Source organism: Coenobita brevimanus, chromosome 28 (assembly GCF_032717465.1).
Source record: "Coenobita brevimanus isolate Jiangsu-jjx chromosome 28, ASM3271746v2, whole genome shotgun sequence".
In the NCBI taxonomy this organism is placed as follows: Eukaryota; Metazoa; Arthropoda; class Malacostraca; order Decapoda; family Coenobitidae; genus Coenobita; species Coenobita brevimanus.
The window spans coordinates 10,746,499-10,763,339 of NC_136981.1; the positions used below are offsets into that span (position 1 = coordinate 10,746,499).

Here is a 16,841-nt window from a genome sequence, read left to right on the forward strand (position 1 = left end):
GCAGTACATCAAGCATTCCATTTCACCACCTTGATCATGCATGGTATTACAGAATCTGGATTTTCATATTTTAATTTGGCATGAGAATATGAAGATTTGTAGTTTCTCATTTGATTAAGAATACTAATTTAACTTGTCAAATTGTGTGCCATAGTTTCTGAAGACCCTCAGCTACTATGCCTGGCTGAAAGTCCCAGCCAGAGACTCACACCAATTGAAGACCCACCGTCCAATGTGTCTTGCTGTCAGAGGAAGAACAGTGTACTGTACAGCAGTAGAAAGATTAAACAGGTTCTGCCAGACTTAGATCTGAAGAGGGTTCAAGTCAGTCTGGAACTGTTGTTCAGTATTTTCCAATTAAACAACTTTCCCAGTTGTGGGTGTACTTTGAAGCTTTACAAAAGCATATAAGGAATGTTTCATGATGGATCAGTTACTCATGCAGTCTAAGAAAACATCAAACCTCAACAGGTCCGTTGTGAAACCCAGGTAGTTCAGAGCATATTAGACTATGAGAACAGTTTACAAGAGCGCAGTTACTTGTGCAGTGTAATAAAGCTTCATGCCACTAACAATAGGCCTTCTCAAGTGTGTGGTGATAATTCAGAGCTTTACTAGACTACTTGAACAGTTTCAGTGATACTGTTACTCTGATATAAGGCTTCAAATCGCCACCATTGGGTATTTGTTCAGTGTGGAACTTGGCTGCAACTTCTTCCTAGTCAAGGGTCAGATTATGGCTGTATCTTATATGTTTTCCAGTTATTTTAAGTTTTGGTAATGTGTGATGAATGACCTGAACTTTTCTGTTATCCTGATTTGCCATTTTCTTTCTTTATTTTTTTTTTCATAACTTGATTGCAAGTATCCTGTATTCATATAATTTTCTTTTATCTTAACTTTGTGTGATTTTGACATTTTATTCTAACTTGTAATGCTGTGAACTAAGTTTCTTGTACCTTGCTTTGGTACAGTCATGGACAAAAGCTCACCTACTATTCCACTATCTACTTGACACACGTAGGGCTTGTCACTCTCCACCATATTGTATTATATCAAAGAGAATCATCTATAGATAGAAGTATGCAGCAATGTCTTGTTTGTTTCATTTAATATGTTATGCTGTGTTGCTGTTGTAGCCCCAGGCTCATCTGAATGTGAACCTGGTGGATTCCAGGGTTAAGTTGTACTTTTCCTTTTGTTGGAAAATAGGGAAGGACGTGTTTATATAACCAGGCCTGTAGAGTTGCCCAGTTATACCAGTGCCTCCACATGATTGCATCCCTTACCAGCAGCATTGTTCATACTCAAGCTATTACTCAACATAAGAATGCTTTTCACATATCACACCAGTGTTCATTATTAAATAGTCATTATTTGTGATGTACAGATAAACTCAGTTGCAACACTGGGAATCACTATACTAAGCCTCTCTCAGCTTAGAATGTTAGCTACCAAAGGATGGTCAGAAGTATTGAGATAACATTAGCAAACAGGGGTTAGTGAATAGACAAGGTGGAATGTTAGGTGAACTTTTCTCTCAAGTGCACCATGCTTCATTTCTTAACATTTTCCCTGAGCAGCGTTTGAGGTGTGATGCTTTGATTACTAACTACCCTGGTGTCCCTCACAGGACCTACAAACAGTTGCACAGTCCAAGAGCCCCATTGAGGATGTCCAGGTGAGATCACAATTGTTATAACCCTTGTAAAGTATTGCAGTGGTTTTGCATATGTTTGGTCGATAGTATCATCTGCTAAGGAGGCTTTCCAGCACCTCTTCTTTACCAGTTTATTTCTGTACTTAGTATGTTAACCCAGTCCCACTGAATCCAGATGACTTGTTTAGCTCATTCTTGCTGTTGCTATACCCAGTTAACTATAGCTTGGCCTAAAATCATCATCATCTCTGTTATGAATACTGAATTGTAAGAACAGAGTAATGCTAGATATGATCCTAGCCACAAAGAAGTACAGTGGAAAAGATGTAGAGCCATAGTATTGTCTTATTGTGCATCTGAGTTACGTAAAGTAAGCTGCCAAAGGAAAGAAATTGGGGCCAGGTTAAGATAAAAGGAGTATAGACTATTTTATTAATCAGGAAAGGCTTCTCATACTGAAGGGGTTTATCAATACAGTATTCTAATTTTTGAGTTCAAAAAGTCTAAAGCCAAATAAAATTGTCAGCAGTGTATATGGCAAGAAGTAAATGAGACACCCCAAGTTCAGTGAAGTACTATTTTCTTCTGTTGTATTTGCAAGTGTATTGCTGTTAAGAGCCGCAGAGTATACTGCTAATAAAAACCCTATAAATGTTGTACAGGAAATATCACCTCTTCTTTACCAGTTTTTCTTTATATCCATCACATAGTGTTCTTTTGTATCAGTCTGTGTAAAGTATATCACTTGTAAAGCTGAGCCATATAAGAAGATAACAGGTGCCAAATTGTAATGTACAAATTGGTAAGGCAGAAGTGCAAGAAAGCCTGCAAGCTTAATAGAATAATTATGACCCTATAGCTTCATGCAGATCACTAGTACAAACAGTTACTGTACATTTATTCCTATACTTTTCAGCTGATTTGTTGAATCCACATTTAATTACACATTGAGTTAGGTAGAATAGTTATTATGGTCATTTAATCCTTCATTAAATCATTGAAGCTTGGTTATAGCGACCATTTTCATAAGCAATGTGGTCTGTTTTCAAACTGCACGTGGCTTAAGTTCATAAAAGCTAACACTAAAATTTAACTGACCTTTAATTCACTGTTATCAGTACACAAAGATTGTATAATAGACATATCAAGAATAGAGCACATACCTCTGCCAAGGCACCAACCCTTATTTTGACCTTGACATTTCATCTTCCCTCCTCCCCCTTCAGTCACCCAGATGAGACTCACATGGTTTATGTACAAGGACAGATTGGAGCTTATTGCTCTTATAATGCCACTAAGGGGCAAGTGAGACTAGTTATCTTTGCCTTAACTGTCAGGGCATAATAACGTAACTGCAGGCCCCCAGCATTCCTGATGGGGCATTAGAGAATTGGATCATTACTTCAAATTTGGTGCAGTACCATCAGTAGTTTTTTTCATTGTGCTGCAGACAAACACAAACAAACCAAGCCAAAACATAACCTCTTCCTTGGCAGTGTGTTTGTTTGTTTGTTTTTTTCCCCTCCCAGACCCATAGACTTAACACATGCTCAAGCACAAGCATACGCTTGTGCGCACACACAGTGCACACACGTGCATGCACATATACACACAGTGTACACAGCCATTTAATCCTTTCATTCTGGTGATGTCTTTTAGTTTAGTCTTTCTACCTCCAGATGATTTTATTCAGCTTAGGAGAGACTCTTTTGAATGTAGCCTTAATCTTCCCCATTGTTGCTGGAATTGAACAAAATCTATCTATCTATCTATCTACTGCCAGACGCCATACTCCCACAAGGGGTGGCCATTTGACTTTGAGTTATTTGTTTTACAGGGAGGGACACTAACCCTCCACCAACCCACTTGCTGACACGTAGGGAGCACGTATGGTTTGGTTATATGGTTACCACCCAGCGTTGTAAATGGTTTCTTGGCTTACAGGAAACCATTTGGCTTGTTACTTGGGTAGTGTGATGAGTAAGGATGGAACTTTGGGGGATGAAGTACGTGAAAGGGTACAGCAGGGAAGGAAGGTTGTTGGCACACTGAAAGCAGTGATGAGAAATAGGGAGGTGAGTATGGAAGTTAAGAAGTCACTGCATGATGGTATTGTGATCCCTACCCTGACGTATGGAAGCGTGGCGTGGACCTTGCAAGAGGGGAACAAGTCAAGAGTGAGAGCAGTGGAAATGAGTTACTTGAGAGGAGCATGTGGAGTGACATGGAGGGACAGGTTGACGAATGAAGAAGTGAAGGAACATTGTGGGGTAGATGTGGATGTGGTTGAAAAGATTAGGAGAAATACACTGAGGTGGTTTGGACATGTGGAGAGGATGGAGAATGAAAGACTGACTAAGAGGGTGTATGTAGGTGAGGTGGAGGGAGGGAGAGGAGGGGTAGACCGAGGATGAGGTGGAGGGATGGAGTTGAGAGGTATATGAGGGAGGGGGGGGTGAGTTGGGGGGAGGGGAGTCAAATGGTGGGTGACAGAGTGACTTGGAGGCGTTTTGTCTGCGGCCACCCTTTGCGGGATTAGGGCATCGGGCTATAGATAGATAGATAGATAGACTCAATGTAAAGCCACCTATAAAGGAAAAAAAAAAAAAGCAGTAAGAAGTGACAGGAAAGATGAACAAAATCATTGAATAAAATCATCTGATGGTAGTTTGATTAATTTGAAAAAGACATGTTGTTGGTGTTGTTGTTGTAGTTGTTGTGGCCCCCGACTCATCTGTACATGAAGCCGGTGGACCATAGGGAACTGGCCACTTCAACTGGACACTCCCAGAGATCTTATGTTGAGATTAAGCCTAAGGACGTTAACCTGGTGGAATACATAAAACCAGCCACTTCACCTGAGCCTTCCCAGGGATCTCTTCATGAGGTTGTGTTCACTGTGGACCCGGTGGATTTAAGGCAACAGGCCACATCAGCTGGGCACTCTGAGGGACCTTTTGATGAGGTTATATTGAAAGTTGTAAGTCCAGTAGATCACATGGAACCGGCCACTTCATATGAGCACTCCCAGGGATCTCTTGATGAAGTTGTGTTGAACGTGGACCCAGTGGAGTGCCGGCAACAGGCCACTTCTGCTGGGCATGCCCATGAATCTGTTGATGAGGTTTTGTTGGAAGACTTGGACCCAGTGGACAGCACAAAATCTGCCACTTCAGCTGAGGACTTCCATGGATCTCTTGAGGTTGAGTTGGAGTGTGAGAGTTCTGAGAGTGAGGTGGATGAGGTGAGTAAATGTTTTGTGGTGTGGGGGCTGAATATAGTGTGGGAGTATGTTTCCAAGCAGGGATACCTGGTGGAAGTTGATGATGCAGCTAACATGGAGGTTTTGGAGATCCGTGGTGGCTTTGACTTGGGTGGCTTCATGCTTGTATATGCTGTATATTTGTGAAGCGAATTGTTGGGTGGATGAGAGTGGTTTCATTGAAGGATTCTGTGTTGTTGGGATTATTATTATTATTATTTTATTTATTTACTTTTATTTATTTATTTATTTTTGTGGTGAAGGTGGTTGTGGAAAATAATTACTGTACATGGGTAGGATTGACCCTGTGCAGTAGCAGTAAATTGGTGTACCATTCAGATTAATGTGGTCCATCACTGGGAGAACTTTTGCTTCTTGGTCCAAGGTGATATATTTATGGTCTTTGTTCATCCTGTTATTGTTCTCAGAGCTTCCTTTGTTTAATCATTTCCTTATTTGTGGCTGTTAAGGCAGGGGCTCAGCTTGGGTTTGCACAGTTGCGGCCGTTAAGGCAGGAGTCCAGCTTATGTTTGCATCGTTAATGTTCAAATGAATGTAAATAGACGTTATAGTATTGTAATACCTTCAGCTGCTCAAAGGTAGTACCTGTGAGTGTTTTCACAGTGCAGATTTATGTGATGCCTTTACATTGATGTTGCCTGTACATAAGAGTTGTGTATATGTATCCAAAGTAAGCCCAAGAATTTTGGGATATGTAAGGGGTGTGATTGGTGGAAGAGATTGACTTGGTGTGTTAGTCACGTCAGTCTGAAGTGCAGAGGGTGACAGTTGCTTTTGTTGGTATCATTTAGTGGAAGCCAAAGCTTTAAAGAGTGTACATATTTTTGGAGCTGGCCTGCTGCTTGTTGTTTTGAAGTGGTGATGGTGTTGTAAAAAGGTTGAACACAAATCATTAATGACACAATTCACACAGCTCCAAACAGACATACAATTAACAAAAAAATAATTGAGTGCTTAACTGACTTAGAACATGATTTAAAATGCTAGTAAACAACAGTTTTCTAGTCAGTCCAGTATTAGTTCCGCACACTTTCAAGCCTATGATAAATTGCCCTCACTCGTATCTCTTTTCAGTTATGGACTCTTTGGTATTTTATTCAGGTTTATAAAAATAGTTCAAGCTTGAGTTAATTGCAGTATTGTACTTGACGTCACGTTTATGAGCAAGCCATAAAATTTGGTACTGTAATTTTATACCTCGGCACAAATGTACGCAACCAAAGTACTGTGCAGTAAATGTTAGCACTTGCTGTTGTATTCCCATTGGCTTGGAGACTTTAGTGCAGCTTCCTTACAAGTCTATTTCCGCATTTGGTGCATCAATACAGTACTCACTTCATTACTTATTTAGTCAGTCCTCATTGTGTGTAGCCGTTTTATGTATTTCAGATCAACTCTGGTCACAATTCAAATGACTCTTTGCTTCCTCTTTAAGGAACCCCATAATTATGTTGGTCATGGTACAGCTGATGTTTTCTATGGAATGAAAGCTAAACAAAGTACCAAAACCAGCTGAGTTCTTCCCAGCAGGTGCTGGAACTGTTAGGGAAAAAATCGGATATGTAATCAGATCTCTAATAGGAGTGTCTTTCCTTGGACTTTAGACTGTTGATATGTGGCTGAGTTTCTTGCCTCTCTTTTGCAGTTAAGTTCACAGTAAGTTACAGAAATATTCTCTGTTGAAATTATGTACAGTAAATAAATTGAGAAACAGTAAACAAATGTACCCAATGTACAGAACTAGCTGCATGGGAAAAAGTTTTTGGAACACATCACCGACATAATGAGGACTTGTCAGTATAAAGAAACTTAATACCTGTATTACAAGAGAATATTAGGCTGCACAGTAAGATGCCAGACAACCTGCTAAGGAAGACTTGGTGCAGAGTCTTGTAACCCCATTAGAAATAAGATCCTATTGCTAGTGGCATAGGAGGCATCATAACACCTCTTCCTTAGAAGTGCGTTTAACATATTACACATTAACATTCTTTTGTATGTTATTTTAAAAACTTTATTATTAGTATGGTTTCAGTTAAAAGCATACAAAACAAATTTGAGATTTAATGTGCAGAAGCTGCTGTGAGAGATAAGAAATCTCCAGACCACTTAGAATACAGCCATACCATGCATACCAGTAATCTTGGATTGGCATCCCCAAACCACATAGAGTACAACTATACAATACATAGTCTTGGGTTGGCATCAGTATATTGCAGTTTCCCACCAAAAATCTGTATTATGAACTTTAATGTGGCTGTGTTGATTGTCTACCTATTCAGCTTAAGGAAGTCTTTTCTATTTTATTCTGGCCACCTTCTGACAATTATATTGAGATTTTGATAGCCTTTTCAAATTGGAGGGGTTAGATATTAACATATTAAACCCCTTCAGTAAGACACTTCCTGAGGTGAACAAAATCATCTAGAAATGGCAAGAATTCATGATCCAAAGGTGTCATAATATTGTAAGATAGTCAAGTGGTTCAAATTCTTGGTGGGAAATTGAAAGTTAACATAGAATTACTATACTCGCAGTTGAAGGCTTAATACCACATGTTCCACATTGTTTATGTAAATACAGTATCATTTGTACATATGGTAGCAGTTATAGGTCATACAGTAGTAATCTGGGGTGGACATGTAAGTAGTCTCGATTTTGATAAACAGTATCCCACACTTAGGATTATTAATAGCAGAGCAATATAGAAAATGTACTGTACAGGCATTATTAATGAGTTCCAGCCCATTTCACTAGACAGGCTTCTCTTTTCACTGAACACAGTTGATAGTGCTCCCTTTTTCATGCTGTCTCTGTCCTTGTTTAGTGGATCAACCTCAGAATGATGATTTTGTGTATTTGATAATATAAATTGCCAACAAGGATGCCTTTCTACTGTATACACTGTTTTTTCCCCATCCGTTACATCCTGTATATATTTCTATAATAGCATTTGGTGATTTGCTTCTTCCTGCAACATTATTCTCATAGTGTGTATTCTTAAGTGTGGGATACTTTTCAGTCTGATTTACAATTTTTTTTTCCTTAATTCTTGCTACCTCCAGACTCTTTTATTCAGAGGAGGTTTGATTTTTCAACTACTATACAGGGGTTAGTAGTGGACTAAATGAACCCCATAATTACCACAGATCCTTCTGAAATTGAATAAAATCCTCTGGAGATCGAAAGAATTAAATGTAAAGACTATATCCCTGTTTAAAGGGAAAATATTTGGTCGAGGCCAAAGTGCTGTTTGGGTCTGAAGCTCTGCGGAATGTAATGTGTAGAATTTTACTATATAGGCCTTGGAGTGACAACTGCTATTCCTTTATTTTTACTAGCAGACAAAACTGATTCCTAGGATGTTACCGTGAGAGCATACAAATGTTGATCTAAGTACAGTGCAGCAATCATTTATTTTTCATCATGCTGTACCACTGATCTGTTAGCTGCATCAGTACATAGACATTGAGTAAGTGTAGTATTAAAAGTTTTAAAACTGAAAATGGGACTTAATTTCACACACACTTGTCCTTGGAATGGCATTCTGGACTCTAGTGTCATGTGTCAGTCACTAAGCTCGTGACATATATTATTAGTATTGGACAGCAGCATGAGCTATACAATACCTAATAAAATGAGCAGTGCAGAGAGGAGTATCCATTGGGTACAGAAGCTTTACATTTGCTGTCCAACTCTCTTCCTTTTCATGGTCAGCATAAAATCAGTGAAACATTAACCTTCTCATGCCTAATGATGCAGCCAAAAGCTCAACAGTGCTATGGTATTATGAAAAAAGATGATTAACAGGGTAAGAAAGTCTGTATGCTCCTTCTGTGCCATGTGTTGGATTGTCGGTGTTAAGGTTTGTCTGCCAAGAAAATGTTGTGTAAACCTTTATTTTTGGCACATGGAGATTTTGTCTAGGTCTGGTCTGTCATTTTTTTTTTTTTTTTTTTTTTTTTTTTCCCCCAGTAGACTTTAGCCTGACTTCACATGTACATATTGTGCCATAGTTTCTGCTAACCCACCATCCCTTCTCTAGGCTAAGGGAAGTCATAGCCAGGACTTCTAACCAAAGAAAAACCTAGTGTTGGTAATTCAGAGTTTTTCCACACTGCACAAGTAATGCCATCATCACAGACTGGTTACTCATGCAGTGTATGAAAGCTTCAAGCTTAACAACTGGTCATTGTTTGGCATCAAGCCCTGGATATGATAATCCATCCTGCCAGTGTTAGGAGTATTGAGCTGCCAGAAACTATGGCATATAGCAGTACAGATTTCTGCCATGTGCTTTGTTATTGTATACTGTGTGCCTAAGTTAAATCATTCAGCACCACAGATGTTCAGTAGACTGTATTCTGAAGATATTACTGTTGAATATGTTTTAACTGCAGAGCTCAGGATTCCCTGACTGTTAAAAGACACTGTTGGCCTTAGAGTGGTGTGTGTATATGGTAGTATTAACATCTGTTGTGTAACCATTTGAGTAGTTCAGTGACTAACTGCTCACCACATTCTCTTTACTCTTACATGCTGCCCTTCATTCTCTCCCCCTCTACCCCCTACACTTGGATAAAAGGACACGAAGCAGTGTTTACAAACGGTAGAGACACGGGAGGCGGGGCACACACAGGAGCGTGCCCCCTCCCCACCCAGCGAGGTAAAGCAGAGTAGTAGTGTGCTAAGTGATAGACAAGGGACGGGAGAGGTGTGCTGGAACAGTGGGCAGCCTAAGGCCAGTAATGGGTATTATGCCATAACTCAGACCACCACCCAGGTATTGAAAGCCAGTGACAGCCATGCACAGGTAATGAAGCCCAGTTTTGGAGACTCTGAAAAGCCAGATAATGCCATCGACACTAACGTAATGGAAATGAGTGTTGAGAGGGGCAAGGATTCAGCCAGTGCAAGGTATGGGGAGGTAGAGCCTAATGTTGAGACCCAACCACTTGGATCTGACAGTTCCAGTGGCACAGACACGTCGCAGAGTCACAAGGAACAGCCCGAGTTTTTGTGTGTGTACACGACCATTGAGTATTCTGTGACTGACAAGGATAATGGGATGGTTCTACAAGAGGAGGAGGAGGAGGAGGAGCAGGAGGTGGTAGTGGTGGAAGTGAAAGAGGAAGAGGTAACTAATGCTCATGTCGGACTGGAGGTCATTCTAAGTGGCTGTGGGGACTTCATAATGCCTCTTCCTTAGTTATTTACTCTTCATATTGTACAGCATTCCCTTGTATGTTATTGATGCAGACTGTAGATATTAAAGCGATATAAATAATGTACAAGAGAAGCTTAAGAAGTTAAATGCAACTGTAAATTGCCAAGGACGAGGTGCTGTGAAGCCTTGTATGCCATGTAGATTGCAGCCCTTGTTTTGACATTGGGGTTCAAAAGTAAAGTGTCCCACTGGGTAAAAATTGCTTGGTTTTGCATCCCAGGGTGGTGGAGCTTCAGTCTCACCAGAAGGAAAAGACTTCCAAGGTGTTGCATGAGCTGAATGGGGGTTGCTCAGTGCGGACATGATTTTTTTTTTTACCCCTTTCAGTCTGATGACTTCTTGTTGTTTTTGCTATTTCCAAGCAATTTTCTTCAACTTGGGAGAGACTTTTAGAGCTGGAGGGGTTAAATACAGCCTTCATTAACTCGTTCACTAAAGTTGGTCCCTTCTGTTGAGTAAAATTGCAAGGTAGCAGCAAGAATAAATACCTGTTCATAAGGGGCTAAGTTGCTTTTTTCTGCAGGGGGTGAGACTGCGAAGTGTCTGCCTATCAGTGTACATATGTTAGGAATATTAATACCAGCTTTCAACTGCCACATGCGGCTGTATTAATCACAAAACTGAGGGTCAAGCTTCACTGGCCAGGAACCCACTTTTATCTCCACCTAACATCTTCATGCTTTGTTCTTGGCAAAACTGACTCTGCACAAACTGTGTTGACAGATGACAGTATTTCCTCTGGATCCACAAAATTTACCCCTTACTGGAACAGGGGAGTGTTAGTTTATAGTAGTTATTGCCTGCCAGTGAAAGATAGTACTGTAGTTGTAGTCCTGGATTCATTTGAATGTGAATCCAGTGGACCGTTGGCTGGAGGTGCCCCCTACTACAGCCCATCATCCTCCTTTTGGGAGATAGGGTGAAAGGTGAGAGATATTTGTATAAACGTATTTCTGTACAGCCCAATTTTATTAGTGCCATCATGCAATGGTGTCCTTTCTAGCACAGAAAGAATGATGAAGTGGTGGAATATAGAGAGGTCAGAACGGTGTTATGGATAGCAATCAGTTAGGCATCTACAAGTATTAACCATTTTGCTGTCAGACACACACTGGAGCAATTTAAGGTTAAATCCAAAGCATTATAGTCAGCTTGGGGAAATCTTGGCAGTTCAGAGGTATTTTTGAAAGTCTTCAGTTACCAGCTTTCTTTGAATTCCTCTGTTGAACAGAAAGATCACATGGTAACCTTATTAGATAACGATGTGTCCGTGAAATGTGAGTGTTATTCAGCAGCTTTAACATCCCCACACAAATTGGCATTTTAATTATAAATCATCTGGATCCTGTACCAAGCCTGTATCTTTGGGCCACAGCCCACTGAACTGATGAACCTTGGTTCCTTAGGGAGTCTTCTAAGCTCACAGATGTAGCCCTGAGTTTCCTGTGTTATAGCCTATCTTTTAATGTGCTGCTCTTGCTTCCTGGTGCCAGTGCGACCCACGGATGAAATCCAACTGCTCAGGCAATCTGTTTAGTTTCTGTACTTCATTGTACAGGTATCCCTCACTTAATGATAGGATTATAAAGTCTTACCCCCAATCCTAAGAATAAGAACTTTAGAAGTAAATGAACATTGTATGGCATGGATACATGTTTGGGGTCCCTTTTACCTAACCCAGGTTTAAAATCAACCAATATACAGTTCATGAAAACCTAAAACATCAGACTGCTCTGTAAACCGTTGTAGATGAATATCAATCTATCTGTCTCTATCTATTGCCAGACACCTCAATCCCGTTTGGGGTGGTCACAAACAAATCACCTCCACGTCGCCTTGTCCCCTGCCATTTCACTGCCCTGCTCCCAACTCACATCCCCCTTTTTCATATACCTCTCCACCCCATCCCTCCATGCCGAGCTGCAATCTTGCAGTCTTGTGTATTTTCAGGAACACCACTATTTTACACACAAAACACTCATGTTTTTTCGGTCTACAGCTCTACCAATAATAAGTATCTTACATAATACTGTATTTTTTACAGTATACTGTACTTTATTTACCTAGTTGTATTTACCTAGTTGTGATATACAGGAAATGAGCGACGCTTATGAGGTCCCATCACCGTTTCTCAGTAAGTCAGATTTTGCTTTGAAAGTTTTTAGATTGGACGATCTCATTGTCCAGGCTATTCCACAGGTCTGTTCGTCTCTATAGAAAACTATATTTCTTGATATCCTTCAAGCAGCTTGGCTTTTTCAGTTTCATCCTGTGTTCTCTTGTTACTCTCCCATCCCATACAGAACTTTTCTGTCAATTTTATCAACTCCCATCATGGCCCTGAACACTGCAATCATGTCACCCCTCTCTCTCTCTCCTTTAAGAAAGGCAGATGCAGCCTTTCCAGCCCCTCTCTGTACAACAGATCTGCCAGGATAGGGACCATCTTAGTTGCTGTTCTCTGTATTCTCTCAATCTTCTTTATATCTTTCTTTTTGTGTGGGAACCACATTACTGCTGCATATTCCCACCTGGGGCGGATCATGGCCACTATCAATTTTTTCATTATCTCCTCATCCATGTAATGAAATGCAACTCTTATTTTAGTCAAGAGTTTATGTGTCTCTCAAAGTGTCTTGTTAATGTGTTTTTCAGGCGACAAACTATCCTGGACCAGCACTCTCAAATCTTTCTCTTCTCTCGCTTTTGTGATTGGTTTGTTCCCCATCAGATAATTCCGTGTTGCCCTCTTGGTACTTTTACCCATTTCCAATATTTTACATTTTTTTTCGTTGAATTTCATTTCCCACATCTGGCTCCAATCATGAATCCTATCCAGGTCCTCCTCCAGCATTTTACAGTTTTTGTCAACTTCTGTTTTCCTCAAGATCTTTGCATCATCAGCAGACTTGCATAACTGTTCATTCCATCTACCATATCATTTTACTTAAATCGGGAACATTACTGTCGCAAACATCGAGCCCTGTGGGGCTCCACTTACTTCCGTCCATCCAGACATCCTGTCCTTTATTACTATCCTCATTTGTCTGTCTCGCAGAAAATCTCTCATCCACCCCAGGTTTCTCTTCAGTCCTCCTATGTGCTCTTAATTTCCACATTAGTTGCTTGTGGGGTACCATGTCAATGGCTTTCTCCAAATCTAAATACACACAATCCACCTAACCCTCTCTCTCCTGTAGGATGTCAGTCGATCTTGAGTACAAGCTCAACAAGTTGGAAACACATGACCTTCCACTTCTGAATCCAAACTGACTTTCAGCCAAAATGTTCATCTCCTCCAGATATTTTATCCATCTGTCTTTCAGGATTCTCTTGCACAATTTTGCGACCATGCTGGTCAGGGACACTGGTCTATAATTCAGGGGTTCTTCCTTGTTTCCTCCCTTATAAATTGGTACCACATTGGCCTTGTCCATTCCCGAGGCACTTTCCGCTCTTCCAGAGAGCACACAATTAAACCGTGAATCTTATCCGCCAGTTGTTCTCTTCATTCCTTCAGTACCCAATTGGAGATTCCATCTGGTCCTGGGACTTTCCTTACATCTTGTGTTTCCAGTAATTTATGCACTTCTGCACTTCCACTTTTATGTTTATCACTACATTTCTAGTCACTCCCTCCCCCTGCACAAAATCCCTTTCTTTAGTGAAAACTGATTGGAAACATTTGTTCATTATTTCAGCTTGCATTGCCACATCTTTATAGAACTCTCCCATCTACTTTGTTTGGTGATTCCTTCCTTTTGTTTCAGTTTGCAGTTGACAAAGCTATAAAACAGTTTGGGTTCTTCCTTATATATGTCCATTATACCTTTTTCAAAGTTCCTTTCTTCCTCTCTGTGTATTGTTTAGTCATTTCTAATTCTTCTATATTCTTCCTTTGTTCTGTTATTAACTCTCTCCAGTTGTTCCATGCAATGTCCCTCTAATATTTTGGATCTGCAAGGAATCTTTAAAATGAAAACTGGGGATTATTGGCCAAGAAAAGCTGCAAGATATTGGAAAAAAGTCATAACTGGAACATAAGAATGAGGGATACCTGTACCATTGACCATGCAGAATTCTTGTCTTGCACAATTACAGTGCTTTCCCTTATTGGTCATCTTGCAGATGACATATACATAGCTCAAAAATGACCATATTGTCTAAATAATTTCTTAATATAGAGTTCTTACATAACAACAACAGTGCTTTTGAAGCTTCACTCAAGCATACAAGTTTTTTGTCTTGCAGTAAAAGAGGAAATATAAATACAGTGCTCTTAAGGAAATAGTACTAAAAGAAATTTTTAAATATAGCACCAAAACATTGGACACATTAACTGTAAACTGCATATATCTGTTTTCAAGAACTAGTAATAAGCACTAGACACTTTAAACATAAATGGAGTATCAGTTTAGTGTTGTGGTTCTGAGCCGAGCAGAATGCATGGTGCACTGCTTTACTAACTTGGTCCATGTGATGTCGTCTTTTGTTTACCTGCTAATCTCCTGCATTTTTCCCACAGTTGGCGCAGCAGCTGTCATCCATGGTGGTGGAAGAGTCACTAGCGGAGGGCCAGGCACGGTGGGAGCGTGGGGAACCAGATTACCTGGGCCGTGATGCTTTTGCAAACATCCAGGCATACATTGACGCCAAGATCAAGGGCGAGAAGTAAGGCACTCTGAATCGCCCAGAGCTCTACCATCCCATCAACCAACCTACCGGCCACCATTATCAGGATTATCCACCATCCGAACTTTCAGTCATTCGGATTATCCACCATCTGGGCTTTTGGTCATAGTCTAAGTGGCACTGGTAATTTCATAGCACTCTTACTTAGTGATTTATTCTGTAACTGCTCCTCAGTCAGCATCTTCTATGTTAGTATGCAAACTAATGTCAATATTATTGTGATACACGGTATAAAAAACATTGGAGAGAATGTTGAAGGTGTACTGTGCAGTATACATTGCCCAGGAAGAGTAGCCTTGAAGTTTCCTATGCCACCTAAAAAACAGCCTTTTTAGCCTTCCGGACCACCCCAGGACCTTAGCAGTAACTGTGTGTGTGTGTGCATGCGCCAGTGTGGAGTGGCAGAGCAAAACTTTGAAGATTTGGGAGTATGGAGTTTGCTTCCGGGAGGAAAGAGATGGGTTGAAATTTTTTTTACTTTGAAGTTCTTGGATTATGGAGTGTATGTCCAAGAGGATGAGATGGGTTGAAATTTGTTTTATTTGCAGATGAGCTCTTAATCCGCTTGCAGTTACTTAGAGCACACGTCTAGAGGCGTCCAGTCCAATGCGCACGGTTCATCCAGAAGAGCTGGTGGAAGTCTCGGGCTGAGGTTCACAGATTTACGATCAACTCCTCACATAACTCAGATTCGCAAATACATTTACAGTAGACTCCCTTTCATAATGCAGATTTGCATATGCAGGAAGGACAGGGAATATAAACTTTTCCCATGTCTTTTACTGTCTCCAGAGTAAAGCATTAGGTATGAGAAAAAAACTTAGTTGTTATTGCTTTTGCAGGAAAGACAACGCAAGGGAAAGCAAGAGCAGATGCGTTCCATATCTCTGCCTGCTAATCAGAATATGAGGTGTGAGAGGGAGTTGATCATAAATGCTTTTGAATCCCTCTCCTGGATGTTTTCTGTCCTCACACATAATGTCTTTGGAGAAGTGTTGCAAAAACTTTGAATGGCAGACAGTAGACTTTCAGCAAACCTTCTCTGGGTTAGTCTACATGCTGCTTGAAATGAACACATCTTAGCTTTCAGAGCCAGTGAAAGCTTTCCTTCAACCTTTTGAATCCAGGTGATATTCATCTGTGATTTATTTGTGTTGCTGCCAGATAATTTATTCAGGCTAAGAAAGACCTTTCATATTGAAGGTGTTTGTTAAAGCTATAACTAACACTGCCAGTTTGCAGAGTCTTTCTTAAGCTGTATAAATTGGGTAGTACCAACAGTAAACTAAAAACAACGTCATCAGGATACAGGGAGTTTGCTTTCAGCTTAGTACAGTAGGCAGGAACTGTCCAGATGGGTTGACCACACAGACAATAAGCTTTATAGAGTCGATATCACTTTCGACAAGGAATCTCACTCACTTTTGATTTGGATTGGGTTTTGGTCTAGTCTCATGCGTTGCTCAACTTTTCCTTTTTATGATAAGATGTTTGGAAATCCAGTGCCTTTGATCTTGTGAGAAAGTAACAGTATTCAGATGTTTTTGATGGCAGTATAAGTTACCATGACAGCTCAGGCAGATTTTAAAAGTAAAATAAATGCAAAGCAGTAGAATTGTGCAGCAGTTGTAAAGAAACTTAGATTTTCTGTTTTCATTCACATTCCGCAATGAGCCCTGCAAAAATACTTCTTTGCCCTTGAGTATTATTGATTCATGTGCCAAATTTTGGTTAGTATGTGCCACGTGAATAAAACAATGAGCAGTGATTCCTTCTTGTTTTGTTAACCATTATCCACTTTTGTTTGCTCTTACCAGGCCTTCAGCAACACTTCCATTATCCACACACAGGAATTTCTCTGCTTTACAACAGATTTGTGCTAACCTGTTGAAAGTGGGCCATTCCCACTACTGAACATGACTAAATGAAATTATAAATCTTAGTTATATGGTAGGAATGAGCCTTCTCAGACGCTAGTC

General features: G+C 40.3%; 1 protein-coding gene across 4 annotated transcripts in view; it reads left to right on the forward strand.

Moving 5' to 3' along the window:
• Gyg (glycogenin 1) overlaps positions 1-16,630 on the forward strand; it is an 82,477-nt gene extending 65,847 nt beyond the window's left edge. Inside the window, exons 7-8 of one of the 4 annotated variants that reach the window (XM_080268615.1) lie at positions 1,634-1,681; positions 9,529-10,325. In XM_080268615.1, coding sequence (XP_080124741.1) covers positions 1,634-1,681; positions 9,529-10,152 — 672 coding nt within the window. In that variant the 3' untranslated portion in view covers positions 10,153-10,325. Of the gene's footprint in view, positions 1-1,633; positions 1,682-9,528; positions 10,326-14,695 lie in introns of those variants that run through there. The other 3 variants (XM_080268616.1, XM_080268613.1, XM_080268617.1) reach the window with 3 other exon arrangements.
• The last annotated feature ends 211 nt before the right edge of the window (positions 16,631-16,841 follow it).